The sequence below is a fragment of the Parus major genome, chromosome 1A (genome assembly GCF_001522545.3).
Source record: "Parus major isolate Abel chromosome 1A, Parus_major1.1, whole genome shotgun sequence".
In the NCBI taxonomy this organism is placed as follows: Eukaryota; Metazoa; Chordata; class Aves; order Passeriformes; family Paridae; genus Parus; species Parus major.
In genome coordinates this window covers 36577374-36599461 of record NC_031773.1, presented here as the reverse complement: position 1 = coordinate 36599461, position 22088 = coordinate 36577374, and the positions used below count along the sequence as shown (strand labels likewise).

At 35.4% G+C, this 22088-nt stretch overlaps 1 protein-coding gene across 8 annotated transcripts in view; it reads right to left on the bottom strand.

The window, feature by feature from the left end:
• NAV3 (neuron navigator 3) overlaps nucleotides 1–22088 on the bottom strand; it is a 506339-nt gene that overhangs the window by 131056 nt on the left and 353195 nt on the right. For 6 of the 8 annotated variants that reach the window (XM_015628501.3, XM_015628495.3, XM_015628497.3 and 3 more), the window contains 3 exons: nucleotides 21610–21787; nucleotides 8064–8132; nucleotides 5229–5368 (listed from right to left, as the gene is read on the bottom strand). In XM_015628501.3, the coding sequence (XP_015483987.1) occupies nucleotides 5229–5368; nucleotides 8064–8132; nucleotides 21610–21787 (387 nt within the window). Of the gene's footprint in view, nucleotides 1–4153; nucleotides 4293–5228; nucleotides 5369–8063; nucleotides 8133–21609; nucleotides 21788–22088 lie in introns of those variants that run through there. The other 2 variants (XM_015628499.3, XM_015628504.3) reach the window with 2 other exon arrangements.

Genomic DNA, 22088 nt, shown 5'->3' with positions numbered 1-22088 from the left:
GAGTTGGACCTATTCAGCCTCCAGAAGAGGTGACTGAGAAGGGACCTCATCAATGTATACAAATATCTAGAGGGAGGGTGTCAAGTCAGGCTTTTCTCACTGGTGCCAGCAATCAAATAAGGGACAACAGGAAGACCCTGATGCACATAAAGTTCCTCCCGAATATGTGAAGGACTTTGTTACTGTGTAGGTGACTGAGAACTGGAACAGATTGCCCAGAGGTCATGGAGTCTCCCTCACTGGAGATACTAAAAAGCCATCTGGATAAACCCATGTTCACTGTGCTGTGACATGACGCTGCCTAAGCAGGGGGTGGGACCAGATGACCCACTGTGGTCCTTCCAACCTGACACATTCTGTGATTCTGTAAATGAGCTCACTCCACCTTCACAGAAGGTTTCAAGCAGCTCTGACAAGTCCTGCCCCAAGCAAGAAAACATTAACTGGTAAAGCTTACTTCAGAGTATTTTTTGTGACAGGTGAAGTTACAGCATTTTCCTGGGCTCCAGGTTGCACCTTTGGTGGGCAGCTGCATAGCTGATCCCTCAGGAGCAAGGCAGGAATTATGGCTAGTCCCCTGTTCTTGTCTAGTGAGCCTCACATGATATAAGAGAGCCTGGGGCCAAGCACAGCTGTTGGAAATTACTGTAGCCCTCAGGCTTTCTTAATTTATACCAGCAATCAGCCACAGGGCTGATAACTGAAAAGTGGGTGTGCACTTGCACACATCTTGCCTTGCACTAAGCTAACCCTAAATACACAGGAGGATTGGGGTATTAAGCTATAACAATAGTTTTGTAGAAGAACGATTCACCATAAGAGTATGCAAAGCTAATGCATAATACATGTAACAATCTGTGAACGGTGGGATGCCACTACATTCTGTTGTATTAGTTATGTTACATATTTATGGCTTCAGCTTATTAGATTTAATACAAAAAAAAAAAGGGGGAAAAAAAAGAAAAAAAAGAAAAAAAAAAGTGTTCTGATTGTAAAGAAGAATGCCTGCCTTGCCATATTTCCAGATGTATAATATTGAGCTTATTGAGGGGAAAAATGTAAAAAGAAGTGTATTTACTGTTTCATCAGCATTTTGTTCTGCAACATATACAGCAAAAAAAAATTCAGGTTCCTGGACCCACTGGTATTTGTGCTCTACATCACAAATTATAAATAACAACAAAAAATTACAGAGAATTTTAGCTTGTCATTAACCTTCAATTTAAAGGGCATCCTTAATATTTCTGCAAGGAATATGAACTGCATGCTCTCAGGAAATATTGACAACCTGTCTGAATGTTTAAAAATATGGAATTGAAAGATCTATTCCCCCTCACCTTCAGCACAAATGCATTACTTGAAGCTGCACACAATTAACTGTTTTCTGTGTGTTCAATTGGGCTTGGCTTTAGCCGCTCATTACATGAAACCTGTCCCCACCTCGTGGTGAGTTTGAGACAGAGTGAACCCAACCTATAAAAAGGATTTATTTCTGTAAACGAAATTTTACAAGTCAGTCTTCTAAGTCAGGTTTAACCCCTTATTCCTGAGATGCATATTCAGCTTCTGGTGAAAACAGTTTTGAATTCTGCTTGAGAACTCCGTGCTTCAGAGCACAACCTCCGCTGTAAAAGCACGGCAGGAACACAACACTGTCTGATATTCAATGCAAAAAGAGAAATTTCTATCATAACCTAGCAAGACCAGAACAATTGAATGGACATTTTCAAATCCACTTTTCCCAGGGTGTAATAAAGGACATATAAAGAGTTGAGCTTGGGCCCAGTACATAATCAACCTCCTTTGTCCTCTCATCTGTGACCTTTACTGTGTTCTGTGCTGCTGGAGAACAGAACCCCTTAACAACAGCTCCTCCACTGCAGCAAAGTTACTTACAATAATCTAAATATTCTGTAGCAAGGTGTCCAGTTATCCATTTTTAGTCAGTCAGAATAAAAAAGGTTAGTAGAGAATGGAAGAGTTTCAAAGGGCTGCTATAAAAATGTTTGAAGGAATGGGAGGTCTACCTAGGGAGATTGAAATAATTCAGCTTGCTCAACTCCCCTTTTCTAGCTGTCCATGAGAAAGTAGCTACCCCTTATCAGCACAGGAGGAGAGCACCACCAGGGACAACTGGAAAAATAGTGGCACCAAGAGAAACATACACAAACTAGCTATAGATGTACATACTGACCAGAGATGAACAATTTGCATCAGCACCATCACAAAATAGAGTTCCAGGGCAGAGTTTCTCAGAGTTTAAACGGGCAAGATAAACAAGTACTGTTTAAACTGAGTTTGGAGGAAACAGAAACACAATCTTTTATCACTGAATAATGTTGAAAAGTTGGAAATACAACTCTATGACATAGAGACCTTCATCAGTGTTCAAATACACTGTTTTTAAGATCTACGGGGTAAGGATTTGTTTTAAAGATGTGGCATTAATTAAAACATTATTTCTTTGCTGTACTCAAAATGTGCTGTTTTTCCACTTTATTAGCAATCTGAATAAAGACTTCATTTAAATAGTTTAATTTTCCTGGTTTTATTTCTATCTTTATGTTATTAAATCAGAAGCAGATAAATCTGTTGCATCTACAAGCAGGCATGTTCCTTGAAATTGAAATTTCCTGAAAGAAGAAAATTTCCTGAAAGAATCCTGAAAGCTGCAAAGTCCAGCAAAAAATTAAATAAATAAATTTCAGATTTAACCAGAGTTACACGGTTACCTGTGTCACAAAATGGATCAGGTCTAGTGAAAACTGCTCTGCTTAGTAAAGAGCAAACCTGCATTTTGTGGGGGAGCCAGGTTTCTTACTGAGTTAACTACTCCCTAAGCAACATTCAAAGGAGATCATATCAATGAGAGACTAAATAATGGAACACTAAATAAGAGGCTGATATCACATCTTCTTCTGGATCACCTTCAGATCTCTTTTAACTCTGTGACTACGTATCCACTCCCCACTGGGACTGAGTGACCGTGTTATGCAGGAAAGGATTACAAGTGCTACCTATAACTGGATTTAAAAAAAAACCCTGATGCTGTATATATTTTCTGAGGTCTCCTTATTGCACATACAGGAAGGTGTACAGCAGAGAAAAATGTAACAACAATGGTCTGTCCTTGAAGAGTTGTGATGGACCCAGTATCTAACAGCTACTTACTTAGCACAAGTCATCTCTTTGTTTTAGAAATTAGGGCATATGCACTGTGCATCTATTCAAAAAAAGCTGGTAAAGTTATCTTGCTCCAAGCATCTGCATCAGAAGCAAAAATTGAAATATAAGGTCTGTTATTAGTGCTGCACTGTAGGGAAATAACAGTTTGTTACTGTATGGTGACACTATTTTTAAAAAAAGACAAATTTTATATTTTTTTATATTGTTACTATTGTAGAGGTTGAAGCTTGATTCTTCAAAACTCTCAGGTTACAGAACATCCTAAAATACATCTAAAAATATTTAAAAAGTACCTGAAAATCCCACTGTAATATTCAAAAGTTAGTCACTATAATAACTAAGTTTAAAATATAGCACTGCACGGTTATTTTTCTCTTTAGGAAAAGTAGAGCACAGTGTACTCAAATACAGGTTCTTCTGTTCTTTTAGGATATTATGAAAGAATATCACTTTGCTATCTTTGTATTCAGAGCAGTCATTTTCTCTAATGAACTTCTGCTTTATACCCTAAAACAAACTTGTATTTATCTTTGTTTGTCATGTAAAATTAATGTTTTTTCACCCATTCTTCTGTTTTGATAGGGAAAAAAAACATGGAAACATCTCAAGTAGTCTGTAGATATCCAGCATTACATCTTCTATTTTCTGTTAAATTAATTGATTGACTTTACCAAAAAAGCCACCCCTTATTCTCTTGCACATGGTGACTTCACTAAAAAACCTCATCAAGGTTCTCATTCTCTGCTGTAAAGAAATGGAGAAGTAAAGAAATAGATCATGCAAAAAGTCACAGAAATATACAATACAATGCAAGCCTCAGCAATCAAAAGACAGTTTCCAAGTAATGAGCTCAGAATATTATTATCTACATTCATGCCTCACCTTGAATCATTTAATTCTCACATATTTCAGTAGCAAACATGTCAACATTATGATGCAATTCTAAAGCCTAAACTGCTGTACATACCTTCACTCAAGTAGCCACATCTCCTGCTTCATAACTTCACTATCGTATTTGTGAACTATACAGTGTGTGCTCAGCTTTCACTCTGATCTTTCTCTAGTTTTAGCTTGGATGTCTTGACACAAACAAGTCCTTGATAAAATAAAGCCACTATAGAACTATGTGAAACATTCAATCCTGATAGTAAAAATAAAGAAATAACTATTGAAAGGATGGTTTTATATCTTCAGATACAGCTAGGGGCAAAGCATGTTCATCAGAATTTTGTAAAAAAAATCTGGATAGCTGCCTGTTGCCTGGATGAAGAACATTCACTGCATACTTGTTCCTCCCACAGACCCCAAGGATGCGAACGGGTACTATGTATATTGTATCATTTTCAACTGGGTTCTAACCCAGAGATATGAATAAAATGCTGTTCATTACACAAAGGGAAAAAGAAGGGGAGGAAGGGGATGGATTAGTTACACAACTCAGAAAGCTGCATTTTTGCATTATTCTTTTTGAGATAAAGCCTGAAGAGGCACATTTTCCAAGAAAATAGAGTCAGGGTGAGAGAAACAGAAGGACCCAGGGTACTCAGATCATTGTCGCAAGGCTCCTCCAAATCCCTGCAAAATTTCACTTCACTTGCAATCCTTTATTCTGTATTATACACACACTAGGTCAGGTTCTGAAAGAATAGATACATGCAACATTCTGATGCAAGTTAATATTCTGATTCTTTTCCATTGGAGGCTAAGATGCCAAGTTCCCCGGAAAATGACAGCAGTATTCCTTTGGGAAAGACTTTTATATGGAAAAAGATTATAGGCATCCAATATGGATTAATTTTTACTTTGTAAAAGTCACACTGTGATATTTCCATCAAAGATGGATAGAATAGAACATCTTGAAAGTTTTTGCATCTGAACTTAAATCCCAACTGAACCACAAGTCCTAATTCAGGCCCCAGTTTCCATCCATATTCCTTACCAAGTCTAAATATCACATTCGCTTCTTTGACCTTGTGGATGGTTCGGGTTTTTTTTCTTCTTGTGTGTTATGGAGAGTAAACTCAGTAACCTTAATCCCTTACCTTTTTCATTTCCATTTGCATATTGTGGAGGCTTGTTTTTGTCAATGCTGTTAAAGCTCTGACTTCTCCTATTTAAATTGGAGGCTCCCTGGACTTTGGTACTGCTGCCTGCAGCTGGCACCCTTGAGGGTCCTGGAAGCCTGGAATGGTGAGAAAATAATTGAGAAACCAGTGAGAAATCTGTTCATTTTATGCAATACAACATACAGCGGAGACAGTGTGCAAATACCAGATCACAATTTTAAACCAACTAAACCCAATGAATTCAGGAAGCAACAACAAACAGGAGGATTCAAATTAGTTAGACTCCACAAATGAAAATTAAATCTTATCCCTATGCACACGAAAGGGAAAAAGATGCTTTCTAGAGTCACAAGACATGTAAGAAGATGCTTTGCATTTGCCATTAACATTGCTAAAACAGATTCACGCTGAAAAACATTAAAGTGCAATATCAACCTTTATTAATAGGTCACTTTTGGAGAGGAAATATTAAAGAAATAGATTAGAAAGCACAGCAATACATAGTTGAGAAATATTTTGTGTCTATTAAATTTTTCATAGTTGTGTTTAGCATAAAAGCTGGCTTTTTAATTATCTTCTTCAGTTATTTTTCAGAAGGCTATTTGCTAAAATACTTCCACCTTAGTATTTTAAATGAAAAATACTGAAAATACTTATCTTATTTTTAGAGGATACAGATGCATTTATACCTTTTAGATAGAAGTATATAAAGTATACAGACTCTACAGTTCATTGCTTAGTATTTGCTGCCACCATCTGAGCCTTACTATGTGGCTATGAGAAGGAAAAAGTAGATTCTTGTTTCTGGCATGTGTGAGCCTGCATCTTTTTAAATTTGTTTTGTGCTCTAAGATTCCTTACTACATGCCTACTTCTAACTTTCTGAAGCACCTTTGTGCACACCCCCACTCCTTTCCAGTTTTATTTCTTAGACAAAATTAATTGCTCAAATCAGTCATAGGCTTTTGCCACAGAAGAGCATCTCTCATCAGTTTCTTGATTATTGGAATGGTTTTAATAATGGCAGTGCAAATTACACCAGAGTTATCAAATTCTGTTAGCTTCACTTTATTATGAAAGAACAGCATTAGAAGGAAGGAAGAAAGATCACATTACAAAGAAGTACAAAGCATTTGATTTTTTCCAAACTTTTTCTGTTTGTTTAATACACTGGCATAACAGAAATGCTCAAATAATTTTATTTTCCTTTGCAAACATATGTAAACAACTCCATATTCTCTTTCTTTACCAGTTTAAACTTCAGAGAACGAATCCAGTGGTTATTTTCATGGCTCATTCTGGCCGCCAGCCTGCCCTGCTAGTCTCTGTGCTGAGCCCAGAGCAGACTGTCTCTGCTCTGCAGCTGTATGCATGCTAACCCTTACCGTGACCCGTAAATTCGAGTGATCTTCTGTTCCCTGAAGAATGCACTAAAACAAACTTAAAAATCCATTTGCTCCTTCTCATTACCCTAATTTGACAGGCAGTAAAAGCCCTGAGACCATTTGTCAAAGGTAATGACAAAAGCAATGAAAAGGCATGTGCAACACTAGAAACTCATCTGTTCTGTTAAAATACAAAATAGTTCTGCATATATTCTGTATGCCAGAATTCAAGAACTTGCCACAGTAAGCACATTATACATGAGGTCATTTTCTCTACACACTTTCCAGTTTACCTCATTTGCTGACTTTCTTAATTGAATTCAGGTTTTAAATTGCTCTTGCAGAATCATGTTAAGCAGCTAAGGAAATGCAAAGAGTATAACAAATAAGGGACAAGTCACATACCTCTGAACAGGCTTCGGAAACACTGCCACAGATTTAAAGTATTAGACAATAAGACTGTTAACTTTGACAAGTTGAATGTGGACAAGACAGGAGCATCAGCAATAAGGAAAACAAAGACCTATAAATGCAGGTGCAAAGCAACTGGACCATGGTATAGCTCATTTCAAGCTATCACCAGCAACTCACATTGTGTTAGTGTTCTATACTGCAAAACGCAATCTTTATTGTAGATTATGCAATTTAGAGTTCATTGGTTTCACCAATGAACTGTACAGCAATGGTATAATTAATGAACACATTAATTATCCACCTCCCCCTCCAAAGGAAAAAAAGAAAAAGAAAGCTAGAAAAAAGAGTAAGCTTTAGACCTTAGCTTCTTTCTTCTGCAATCTGGCTTGTAGATTTTAGTGCTCATGGAAATGACAGACTAAAAGTACTGACAAAATCTGAAACAAGTCAGCTCCTACACACAGCTCTGTCAAATTCACTGCCAAAACAAAGCCTCTCATTCATGGGCATAGTGTGCAGGCTACTCTTGATGGAGCAGAAATCTTGGAAGTCATTCTTTATTTCTGCTCTATTTTGCTTCTGTGTAAACTTGACTCTGTGAACTCAAACTTTCAGGTGGGTTTGCTATACATGCAAAACATCTATTGGGAACTGGAGTGGACTCCCAAACTTCTTTTCACTCATGACTAAAGTCAGGAATTGAGCCAGAAAGAACAGAGCACTAAAATCACCAACTAATCCTTCACATCCAATATTTTACATGCAGAATACAAAGATGCAGGATACATAACAACCAGAAATACTGCTAATATATAGTACAAATCAGCCAATTGGCCAAAAGCCAATTAATACAAGGCTTTTCTGTGGCAAAGCTCATCATTCCAAAGCTTGCACACATAACAAAAATTACACATTTTTTAGTGTCTGCTTAAGTCCAAAAGATAAAATATCAATGGGCATATACTTGCTTGAGTATCACTAACAAGCAATAAATTAGAGATATTTAACTGACCTAGAAGCCTTTTTTTGACTGGTTGCAATTCCACTGTGATTAGACTGAGTTGCATATCTGGCTGTGAGACTGTATGAGAAGAAACAGAGAAATTGAATTAAAGAATTTCTTTGAATATGTATAGAAAGAACACACTTACCAGCAAACGATGAGTTAAAGAATGCAAATCGAACATGGATAGAAAATGTAAATTAACTGGCAACAATATGAAACAATGTAAACATGCAGGTTTTTATGAGATGCAATGAACAGGTTATGAAATAATGGGTATTGTTATAAGAAGTCTCATTTGCTAGAAATTATCTTATGAATAGAAAAAGTGGGCAAATTTCCACAGTGACTGAATTCCTGAAGTATAGCTCAATTCACACAGAATATGAACTTTAAAACATTGTGCCCTTTTTTTTTTTTTTTTCCCCATGAAAAGCACTAAGCACAAATACACTCCTACTGGTCTCTCCAGCAACCTGACTGGATTCACAGCAGGGCTGTTAGAAACAGATTTGCTGTACCAAATCCAACTCAGAAATCCCACTAAAGCAAGTGACCCTCCTGACAGTAGAGTTATATGGAAGAAGCACCCTGTCCCAAATTTTATTACTGTTACAGCACAGGTCACATATGTGATGACCCAGGCAGTGAATCAGAGGCTGCATTAAGAAAGCAATCACATGTGCTTAGACCATGGTGAAATTCCATAGGGAAATGCACCTTTGTCTATTAAGGCATCCAAGTGGCATTTCTGCAACAGAAAACATGCTGTGTTATAGGGCTAAAAATTGTATTTTACTTTTGACTCCCAACAACCTGGCATTACTAGGCAACAAATTATTTCCTCTAATCTTTTACACATTTGCATAGGGGATATGTAAAATGTATGGCCAAGGTACATTTTTCTGTCAGGTAATTTCAGTTTCTATAGACAGGTGCATCCTTTGGGATCCACAGTCTAAGGCTGTAGACAGGTGCATAAGGCAGGTGCAATCACAGCATCAAATTCCTTGAATTACTAAGGAAGTCACAAACTGAGTAAGCAGAAAATCTGATAGTCACAGATTTCTTTTGCTTCTCAGAGCTCTCCATCTTCCAGCAATTCTTCTGAGTTGCAGCACAAACCACAGTGCTCTAGGTCCCAGCTTTAGAGACTGCCAACATTTTTAAGAAGCACCTGGTGGTGTTGGGTCTACCATCAAAATGTTAAGCAATTAACATTTTCCAGTCCACTGAAGCAGCCAGACCTGAGTGTAAACCAGGCGGGAGAAGCTGTCAGGTAAGAAAGGTCTTCCCTTTATGGCAGTGCTGAAAAGGGGCAAGAAGAAGGCACAAGCCAAAGGACAATTTGAGACTGAAATAGGATGTGAGATTATTGCTACTTTACTAAATTAAACCCCAACAAATGGTTTCAGAGCTGCATCCACTCCTCCCAATTAAAAATGGCACATTTGCACATGACGAATATAAAAGAAAGTAAAGTACTTCACTCTTAAGAGGGCAAAAAAAGAATCATTCAATATGTAAAAGCAGCATTCAATTCTCTGACATACATCTTCAGAGTAATGCTGACAAATTGCTTTTTTATATGACCATAGCTTCTGTGGCTATTATAATATATAACTTATAATAATATAATACATTACTTAAAATAATTTCATAATAATTGCACTTTATGTATTTTTATCTGTTTAGTTTTTCTTACACCATTTCTTAATGTCTGGTCTTATGATGCAAATGTGACATAGGTTGTTTTACTGAATTTGCTACATCTGTTCCTGGCATAATAGCCCATCTTTTGATGAGATTTTTCTCTCTTGTTTTTTTTCCCTAACATATTTAAAATGAAGGAACCTTGAAATGAATGGCTGGTTACCTGCATTGACTAAAATAAGAGATTTGTGAGAAAAATTGTATGTCAAATAAAACCTTAGTGCTTTTATGCTGTAAAAGGTGGAATGATACACATCAACACAGTACAATCAACAGAGAAAGTAAGATGGAAAAAGAGTGAGCAGGTTGCAGTGCCTTCCTTGGTGTATCATAGCATTTCTACTTCAAACAACGCATTCCAGAGCAAATTGAAAGATCAAACCCTTAGTCTTAGTGTTTATAAACCAGCCCACAGACTTTTAATAGTAATAAATATATAAAATACCTATCTGATAATGCTTGCTAGAATGCTTCCCCTCCGTGCCTTTTACCTGGGACTCCATCCACTAGCAAATTCATGAAACAACAGTCTAGAGACTACTTTCAAACTTTCCAGACAGGCTTGAAAGGCATTGATGAAAATGTCAGTCAGTAAAACATAACTTGTAAAGCATGATTTCCATGTGACTGAGTAAATTTCTTTTCCAAAGCAATGTGACTAAAGAAAAGGAAAAAGAGAATCGAACAACTTATAAGGAGGTGCATCAAGTTCCTAATGACTTCAAGTTTTCCTTGTTAATTAGCTCTGGATGTGCTAAGCCCATGAAAGCTTTGCATGGAAGCAATTCCCAGTTGCTGGCCTCACTTTTATGGATGTGAACTGCAATGCTGTTGCAGACTAGACTTTAGCCTAGCCACTCTTCTAAATGTATAAACTAATATTTACCTACTTTGCTCTATCCTACCAGATAATTGTCTGTGGATAGTATCTGTCAGTCAGGAAAAGAAACCTGTTTTGCTTAAACCAGCTATTTTTAATGCTTACAAATCCACACCATGATATAGTAAGCATATGTCTGCAATAAAGCAGACTATGGATCTTAACATATCAGACAGTACAAGTTTAATGCTACAACATTCAGGACAAGGAAGGATTTACTTGTTAGAGGGCTGGAAAGGGGGATTTTGAAGGCCTCTAGCTCTCATCTAGCCCTTTTCACTGTCATAATACTGATATCAGCAATCATCTACACCATGTACATAGGACCAGGCATCATACTTAGCTCTCCTCTTCCAATTAACACATAGGGGAAATGAAGTAAATGCTGCCCAAAACAGGTGAAATGGCATATGGGCATCTGATACCAAATCCTTAGAAATAATCTGGACTCTGTCTCCCAGGAAGTCATCAATATTTTGTCTTTATAGGAAGACAAACAAACACTAGTCAACACAGCAGATAAGCAATGGTGACAATTGGGAAGTGTCTTTTGCTGTGAGAAAATGGAATAAACATCCTGAGACTGCCCAGAAAGGCAGTCCAGCACAGAGGTAGCTGAGGCAGTACTGAGAAGAAAGGACAGTGATGCTGCTGACGCCGAGGTGTTGATGGAGGTGACTACATCTGTACTGTGCTGACTGGCTGCAGGAACCAGGGCTTGGCACGGTGCCACACAGCTGGGCAACACGGCTGCACTGGGGACCTATGCACCACGCTCCACCAGGATGGGAAACTGGTACAGGGCATCCATTTGTAGGCATGACACGGTTACAGAGTGATCCTAAAAGGTGTAGAGGAGTCTAGGAAATCAATATAGGCTATGATATTAAATAACTTTATGTGGCACTTAGGGACAGGGTTTAGTGGTGGACTTGGCAGTGCTGGGTTAGCAGTTGACTTGATGAACTTAGAGGTCTTTTCCAACCTTAATCGTTCTATGATTCTATGAAGAAGAAAGACAATAGATTGTTTGACATTGGACTAAACTACCAGGGACTCTATCTTGTTGCAGAAAAGGAGCAGGTCCTTGAAAGTGGGTTAACACATAAAGTTGAAGGACGAAGCTTTTATAAACCTGAAGAGAGCATGACTCAAGCTAAAAATATTTTAACCTCTGTCTTCAAAAAGTAACCCATGCAGTGACACCCTGAATGTCATACACTTTTTATTAAATCTTTCAAAGGATCCAAAGGATCATGTTACATCACAGTGTCATTTTCCTATAAAGTTAAGAGTCACATGGTGGTTCTAAAATGCAAGCTATGCACTATGTGAAAATTTTAAAAAGCCAAAGGGTTTTGTATTATCAAACTATTTCTTCCTTTCTGGCATACTTGAATTTTAACATGCTGTTGATCTTATGAAGTGCATTTAGTCTCTAGTGAGAATGCACTCCAGAGCTGTTTAAGACTTTTGTATTAGAACAATACCCTGAAAATCGACTAGTTTAAAAAGAATGCTTTTTCAATGCAAAAAAATTTGCCCAGAAGGTCTCAGTTCCTCTGTGCACCTTTTTTTCTTTAATAAGCTATTTGGCTGTTCCTCATCCTACTGGTTGAAAAGCACAAGAGATAACACTCTAAGTTATACCTGACTCCAAATTCCAAGTGTGCCTAGAAAGATGCCACAGGAAACAAAAGTTTCCAAGCCCTCACCATATCAAACAGTTTGGGCAGGTAGAAGATCTCTGATTCTCCAAATGTACTTTCAAGGAACGCTGAGGAAGAAACCAAAAAAACTTTATTTTCTGTACAAACAATATTTTTCAGACATTTATTTTCTCTTTTTTTAGCCCAGCCTTGGTGAATTAGTACATGGCCATACCTACATGTACGTATCTATATATCTACATATGTCTATACTGATACATATTTATTTATAAATAAATAAACATTTAACATTTATATAAATGTTATTTATGAATGTGTATTTTATAGATAGAGGTATATTATCTGCATATATCTAACACATAAATACTTTTTTTTTCAGTCACAAGAGGAAATGTCTATGGCTTAGGCAGTTCTAGCTCATACCCTGTCATCTGTTCTAAATTATTTGGACATTTTTCCTTTCCGCTCTTTGAACTTCTGGCATCTTATTCAAGCAGTCTGTCTCCAAATGATTCATGCTTGAAGGTACAAGCAAAATTATGTTTTCAATGTTTTCGTATTGTTCACAACTCATAAAACAAAATGCAGATAACCCAGTTTTTTGCATCAATATTCATGTTCCTGCAGAATACAGAGACCTGCAATAAGAATGAATAGTCTGCCACAGTGACCACAGTTTTCCTGCTTTGGTTCCAGTATTTTCTATAGGTATTTTGTGTAATTTAATGGAGGATTAATACACGAATCACAACATTAAAGAAACAAAACGGACATCTAGAATTAACTGTGTGTTGTGGTTTAGGTTTAGGTTAACTGTGCTACTTCATTACTGTGCTTAACCTACCCTGCAGCACACCTAAAATGCCAACTTTTAAACCTTACTATTTTTCTCTGAACAAATTGGACAAGTGGATAACTGTGTACTGCTAGAACTAGGATTAGGCCCTCAGGGACCAATTGTACTATTTTATGACCTTATCTCCATACCATTTATGATCTTATACTAGAACAAAATTATATCAGAGTATCTACACAGAATCATATGCCACCATTCTGCTTCACAGTTTGATACAATAAAACCGTAATTTTTTATTTTTTTTTCCTAGAGGGAATGGAAACAGAGGTGACAGAAATGATGCTTTTACTTCTTCAAATCTATGCTAATTATCTCTTGAATCTTTGCATAGATTTCCAGAAAGTCCACGTTTGCAATGCAGCCTAATGCATGGTTGAGGCTGCTACAAACCTGCATCAGTCAAAAAAGTATCAGATTGTTAACTGTTCTATTTACAGGAATAAAATACATTTTTTAGCATTTTGTTTGGTCTTTAAATTCCATTGACTTTAAAATGGTAAAGAGCTTTTTAATATAAAGAAAATACAAAAGATTCTACTGACAGTTCAGCTATTTTCCCTTAAGTATTTTCAAAACAAAAATTCTTGTAAGTATCATGAATTATAAATATTTCCACTTCTATTTAATCTATTTTCCACAGGCAATGACTGCCAAACTGCACTGCCTATGCTTCTTTGGAATTTATATGGATTTTTATTTTGGAGTTTTTTGGTAAATGAAGAAAGAAAATCATCTCCTTCACAGTAGTTTCCAACCATAATGTTATTTCATTAACTGACACCTGCAAAACCACAATATGCAGGATATCAAATTTGTTGCACAGTTTGCGAAAATAGCAAGATACAATAGATGATAAAAAGAACTGACAGAAGAAAAGAAAGTAACAGTATAAATATAAAACTATAACATAAATGAATGTAAAAATGCAAGGAAAAGACTGGGCCACACGTTGGTATCAAGGAATTTCTTAAGGAATAAATAGGAACAAAGAAAGAATATTTTGCTTCAAAATAGGTAAAAAGGAATTGTCTGACAAAAAAGAAAAACAAGAAGGAAGACTACACTAATTTAATATGGCTACCCTTGCATTTTACATGAGTTGAAATTTCATTTGCCATATAAAAATAATTATGTATTATATAAATAATATACAAATAACATACAAAAATAGGCAACCTCCAATGTTCATGAGATGTCAGAATTAAATTGGTGACAGGTCCAGGAGAGTAATAATGTATGGACAGTTGCGTCAGATTTCATTTTCAGAGAATGAGAAGATCTAATGAATCTCAGTAGACAGGGTAGAGCAATAAAGAATGTCTGAAGGGAAAATAACTTCATTATAAAGCTTCTATTCCTTCAAAAGGAAATATATAAAAGATTGGATTCAAGTGTTACAAGGATGAATGGAACACTTCCCATTAATTTCTACATGATCTGGATTAGCAACAGTGAAAATTATGGTCAAACTACATCAAAACTGACATATAAAAAGCAATGAGTGGCAAGGGCGACATGGGCCAGACGGTGAGAATATTTGAAATGTACAAAATGAAAATTGCCACTAAATTGATTTAAAACACTCTTTTGAAAATTGCAAGAACAGATAATGAAAAAAGATGACAGCTTCATTTTGAACTGCCAACAGCAGAAGAGGCAGGAAAAAATATTGTTCTTGAGAGGAGATAATTTATAAACTGAAGAAATCAGGTTAACTGCATGTCACAGGCTCCTAAAGAAAGTGTTCTGTCATACATCAGGTACTTTGCAAGGAGAAAAAATTGTGTGCAACAAACAAGGGGAGATACCAATCAATAAAGAACAAGTTTGAAGAATCTAGCCCACAGAAATATGTAAGAAGGTAAAAGATACAAGGAGTTTACGAAGGATTGATATTGAAATGGTGAAATAGGGGATAACAGTTTAAAAAAATCTGAAATGTTATTAAGAGATTGAAAATATTATTTATTTTCTCTCTAGGCATGCTATAGTCTGCTAGAGTGGTGTATTATAACTATAGAAAAGACCATTTATTTTAGAACCTGAATGTCACTTTCAAATACCCTTCCCCATTATTTTAAGCTTAAGAAATGTTATTAGATATCTTCTTAGAGAGGATGGCTTACACAGAAGTATTGAAAAATATCTTCTCACTACTGCTTTGTCCTATCTTTTCTGTGTGAAAGTTATTAGGCTACTCATTTGCCACTGAGACTCACTAAATGCTTTATTTAATTGGACTTCAGTACAAATACGATGAAAGAAGTTCCTTTCTGAAGTTTCTGTGATTTGGAATGTAATGTCTGCATCTTTGCAGAGTAGAACAAAATGGGGCCAGAGCTGATTTGCAACGTAAAATAAAAGGTTAAAATAAAATTAAATACCTAAGAGCCATTTGTGCAGGTTAGCTTCCTGCACATCCTGGAACAATCATATTAAGCAACTCATTCTGCATTACCTCCCAGACATAAAAAAATACATCTGATTAGATTAACAGCACTTTTTTTGCTTAGATCCTTAGTAGCAAACAGAGAAGAGAAAGAAGAAATAAGTATTTTCCTAATTTTTCTTCTTTTCAGAATCAGTGATTTGATAATGATTCCACAGTGGGAAAAACAGTAACTACCTAGCTCTTTCCCTTCACCAAAACCAAGTGACTAGCAATGGCAAGAGCTCAGGACAGCAAAGGGACTTGTTTCATCACTTTCCTGTATATTAACCAAGCACACACAACTGTGTACACCTTCCATTTTCCAGCCTATGTCACTGCAATGCACTTGGTGCAGACTGTTGTAACCATATTTTAAACCTTCAGAATATTTAAATGAAGGCCTTTTTCTAATCAGTGATGTAATCAAGATTGCTATGCAGATTGCCACTATTCTGACATGGATCTCTTTCAATTCATAATCATAACCACTACATTTTCATTACTGTATTTCACACAGCACAAGCTCTGTGTCCAATATGCTTAATTTCTTCCCTAGTACTTCTGAGCAGCAGGCAACATAAAACCCTGCTCCTTACAGTAGTTAAATATGCAACTGTCTGTAGAAATCAGCTACCTAACTTTATTTATATGCCCAGGAAAACCAGGGTGCACTTTTAATATAACAAATTTAACAAAATCCATCTGGACCTCAAGCTGAGCTCATCATTCCTGTACTTGATAAAATAGTTTGTACATCTAGGGGAATTGTTCTGACAGCTTACTGAAACCAGTTACTGTCTAATCTGTAAATGAGACAGAACTTCTTTCATCCACATGTGTTTTCTCTTAGTATCTGGGTGGTTGAAAGATCATCACCACAGATGTATTGCTCTGATAATCGAATGCACTACCAAAGCGAGGCATAAAAATATAATGTATCCATTGTTGTCATCTATCTGTACTGACAGATATAAGTAAGGCCACCAGCACAGTATTTTTTAAAATAAATCTCAGAGCTGCAATAAAGTCATAAGGAAAGAGTGAAGTGCCAACTTCAGATTTCAAAATATTCCATTTTCACAGTTAGTCATGGAAGAATATAGGAAATTTTAGGGTAAAAAGAAATCAGAAATCACATCTAAAACTATTCTTTGCCTTTGGTTACTATTTGTTTACCACAGAATTTTTCACTAATAGTCTAATAATTTCAGAGTTTTTATAATTAATGGTACAAAATTAGGAACCTCCATGAAGAAAGTATGCTTTTTGCAAGGCAATTTCTCTTATCATGAATCAACTTCCTTCCTTCCTTTTACATTTAATTTGAAATGTTGCTGTTGGCTGTAGGTCTAGATAGGCCAATGACACTCTCACAAGAAGAATTTTGCTTGTCTTCTGTATGCACAATTTTCACAATTCTGACTCTGGTCACAGACAGCTTACATGGGAGTAGGAATGTTAAGAGTATTGCCACACTGACCAATTTTGGATAATTTTGTAAGGAGCCAGTGAAATGAGATTCATTATCCTCCCATGCAAACTTTGCACTTAGTAAAGAGAGGTTCCTCCAGAAACTGGTTTAATTACATTCCTGGTCTGTGTTGTCTCCTAGTCACACAAGGACAGCTAGCCTCCTGAATTAGTCTCCTGAATTCCCCATTTCTGCACAAACCTAATCTGTCCAGTCTGGTGATCATCTGATTATCACCTTCCACTGGGGCTTCTGCTTACCTTAGCAAAACTACCTGTGTATGAAACCTGTAAAGTACTAATATAATTTGGTGCCTGTTTCAGTTTTTGTTGACAAAGGGCTCAAACACTGTATAAAGTATCTTGTCTCTAGAGGCACGTGGAAGCGTTCAGACACAGTAATGATCACAGACATTGCTCATTACTGAGGACATCATAACCTGGAAATGGGGATGAGTACCATCACCATCCTCATCACCACCACCAGCAGGACCAGGTCTTTTAAATTAGGAGAGTGAGATGTTAGGCCTGCACATAAAAAGCTAAAACTTTCTTGGTCTTCAGCAGGGCTTGAATGCTACAACCTCTGTAATTTAACCATCTTAATTTTGACTTCTCAGAGGTATTTCCCTCTTCCATGTATAATCCATATTTCTCTTGGAAAAAGTGAAGGCCATCATCTTCTCATATTTGTTTAATCAAGAAAATACAACAGCTTTTTACCTCCTAGGAAATAGAGTCGAAATTACACAATATGCTTAATATATGTTAGCCGGAAACAATTAAAAAGATAACTTTTCTCATAGAGAATTCTAACCTAAAATAACCTCAGTTATTAATTGGAACTAAGACATAGTTTCAAATACTTAAAGTACAAGATGAAATGTGATTGATTATTGAAGATTTAAAAAGATGTATAAAGTCTATAAAAAGCATTCACCTTTTTCAGTGTATATATTTTTATTTGCTTACATGTATGCACACATACAAGCACATGGATATCAGATGCACTCAAATTTACAGCTTGCCAAAAAGATATCTTTATTTCTAGGTCTAGCAAAGTAAATATGCGTGAGTCTTTCAGTAAAATAAAATACCCATGGTGTAAGAAGATGATTTTCACAATACCCTTGAAAATTTACTCTGTCTGAAGCATTTTGCCCAAAAAGATGAATGTCCCATTCAAGTGTTAGCAGCTACATTCATCTGGCTTCTGCCATTGTAATAATATAATTTTTCTTGTTCCTTTCAAAACCTGAAGGACTTTATTACCTATTTCTAGGTAATTAAAGACCACAGGTTAATTTAATGGAAATTACTCTTTGTTATGTGCATTTGCCAAATATTTTTTTCAAAAACACACCATAAGGGAAGCCTTAAGGCTTCTGCATACCAACCCTTTCCACAGTTATGCTACAAATGCTGGAAAACAGAAAGAATCAAGAATTTTTAAAGACATATTCAGAACTCCAACATGGTAATTAAAAAAACCATACCTGCACAATAAATATGCAGTAATAAATAGCTGTAAAGGTTATTATTCACTATGAAAGGATAAAACAGCTTGTTTTATCAGCAACACTTCAGGAAAAAAAAGTAAAATTACTTCATTTTTGATTGATAGCAGTTAGATTATCTATTGAGTTAATAATTTCATACAGACAGTGTAAAGAATGTACATTAATATACACTACAGATTTTATCACTTTTCAAAATTCTCTGTACAGTGAAATGTGTAAGTTTCAGTATCTGCATGAAACCACTTTTTGCCAAAAATATCTAAAGATCTCGAGTGTCCCATAGAGCAGTCATGTGAGTTCCTCAGGACTTTCCCCCAGCTCAGTTATGTTGGTTGCTTTTGTAATTATTGCTGAGACACACCTGACATGAAATCAATCATAGAAATCAGTTTGAGGAACAATGTAAGCTATTTGTCCACATTTCAGACATCAAGAAGTGGGCAAGAGGCAAGATGGAGCTCATCAAAGAAATCTTTTCTTTTTTAATTCATATTTTGGCTTATTTCTAAAAAGAAGCTGTTATTTACTCATTAGCACCTTTAAACTAGAAAAGTGTTTGTTAAATATTTTTAAATAATTTTTCAAATTATTTTTCTAATTGGGAAAAAAAAAATTCAATTCAATAACTGCTAGGAAAAGAAGTATTGAGAAGTCCACCACAGAGAATTTACATCAGTGTAGGTTTATATATGCCCATCTATTTGTGGAAAACTTGTTTTCATATGTAGTAATTTTTCTTTGGAGGGGAAATATTATTTTATGCTAATTTCTTTATAATACTTCAAAACAGTGACAAATGAAAAAAAAAAGAAAGAAAATTAGTACTGATCAAAAATTGGATTTGTGTTTGCTTCTAAGTTCCAAGGCTCCTTGTTTTGCTAGATGCTCATAATAGTAAGATGCATTTGTAGTAGAAGACAGAAACTTTTCATATAGGAGAAAATTTTTAGTAGGCACCTTTCTTTATCCTTAAACACTTAAATAGGAAACATATGTATAGAAGAAATCATACTTCCTCATGCAATACAGAAGTTTATAGCAACAAACATCAAACTTCTCTGTATGTTGAAGCAAACAGAAAAAAATCTTACTTTCAGTTTACAGATAAGAAATAAGAAAGATGGCATCAGTCTTGGTCTAGTAATTTTTACATAGAAATATTTTACATCTGAAACCTAGCTACGAACAGAAATTTCATCACAGAATTAAATTATTTAAAACTCCTAGATTAAAGGTCTAAGGCACACTGATGGAGTTGAAATTTTTTACACCAGCCTTAGATATCACTGCACAATAAATGGAGGATCTGGGACATGGAATAATTGCCTTTCCTCTTAATGAAGCATGTTTTAACATAGAAAAATAGAAGAGGAGAAAAAAGTGCAGAAGGTCCATGAGATCTTAGGGAATTACAATGTAAAGCTTAATAAAAGATTTGTCACCTCTTTGCCTACATGTGAAATCACTGTCATTCAAATAGTAAGAAACCTGCTTTATCCAGGCTTTTTTGGAGAAACCCTTGCAATAGTCATGATGTAAAAGTAACACAGTAATATTTTTTCTGTTATTTAAAATCCACCATGGTTTAATTATAAAATCAGGAAATATTTCAGTTCTTTCACTAAATTAAAACCAAAAAACAGTAACCAAAGGTATTTACAGCAAGCTGGTTAAGCTCTTAATTCCTCTGATTAAAGCTGAGAAGAATAACAAGATATTATTGCCTCCCATGCAGTATTAAATATCCTTAATAAAGCAGAAATTCTGCTTTGGAAAATGTTGAGAATGGTCAGACTCATCCAGGACCCCACAATAATTTCCTAGATTACATGTTAATAGTATACTTCACAGGGAAAGCTTCAAAGACATTAATTTTCAGCAGCAGAGAATATAAAAGCATTTCACTTTATAATGCCCCAGCCAAACACACGTATCTTAATTTTGGCATCAAATGAGGTAATTAAAATGCTATTAGTAACACTTTCCTCCAAAACATATTTTTAAAATATTTCTAGTAGATAAATATCTCTATCAGGCTGAAGTGTAAAAGCTTTGTCAAATGAAGAAGAAATATGCTTATTAGACACATGAAAGTGTAATTTATATATCAATGGACTTAAGAACCAGAATCTCTATAGATTAGTCTGATACATTTAATCCAATCTAGATCATTGATTTACCACATTCTAGAAATACAGTTGTTCAGTAAGTTCACAAAAACGTTTTAAACAAGGATATAAAAAATGGAACAAGTACTAAACCAAACAAAGCAATAGACACAACTCTTAATGAAGACCTGCAGTTGACTTTAATTTCCCCAATAAAATATACATTGTGAATACTCTTTCCATTTAAACAGATATTTGTGTTTCAAACTCATTCTTCTAGAGTGGCCTTTGAGCAACTACCTTCTGAAAATATGTTTTCAGATGCAGTCTGAAAGCAGTGTAATTCAGCAATTACTGGACTCTGACAAGTGCTTTGCTTTCTTAAAAATAAATAAAAAACTGGCTCCTTGAAAGAAACTGGATTAAGGCTATTTCTTCTTCCATTTAAAAAAGCATTCAAATAGAATTAGGCCCTCAAAAAGCAAAATGTGTGGAGATAAAAAGAGTTTATAACAAATTAAAGTATTGATTGTGCCTTTTCTCCATAGGTTTTGTTAATTATTGGAATTTGTTAATAATTGGAAATTTACATGTGGAACTGGGTATGCAAAGAAAACATGAAAATAACCAATATACTAACCTCATGGAGTGCTAGTAGCCTCTTATTATGCAATGGGCAGAAAAATCAATAATAAAGTAAAAGAAAGGCTTAAAATTAATTTAAATTGGGAATGTTCTCTGCCCTTGCTCTAACTCTACTCCCAAGAAATGTGGGCTTACCACCAAAAAACACATTGAAAACACTGTAAACAGCTTTTTTTTTTTTTTTTAAATGGCCTAATTTTTATTCAAAATCTTGTATTTTTTGAATGGAAAAATAAAAGAAAAAAATAACTTTTTAACCTACCTTGACTGCATATCTTGGTGTGTTTTGGACTGGCTGATTTCAGCTGGAGTTGAAGGGACTTGCTGTTGTAGTTCCACCAAAGACTGGTAGTATTGTTGCTGATGATGTTGCTGCTGTTTGTACCGAGACAAACTGAAAAACAGTCCTAAAATGGCTTTCAAATTTCCATTCCTTATTTCTGTTAAAAAAAGAGAAAAAGAGAAAAGGAAGTGAAAACACTTTGGTTTTAGACTTCAGATATTTAAAACTCAAAATATGTGTGAACATACCTATAGCTATACATGTTTATGTCTTATATCTCTTCATTTACCTGTAATATCAGAGACATTTTATGTGTCACTGATATTTTATTTTTTATTATAATTTTTGGTTCTTTATGTGTCAGTGTTGCAATAAACACCTAGCTCTACAATGCCTTCATGATGAGTCATTTGCATGATCACAAACAAGAGTATATCCATACCTAAATAAGGTATATA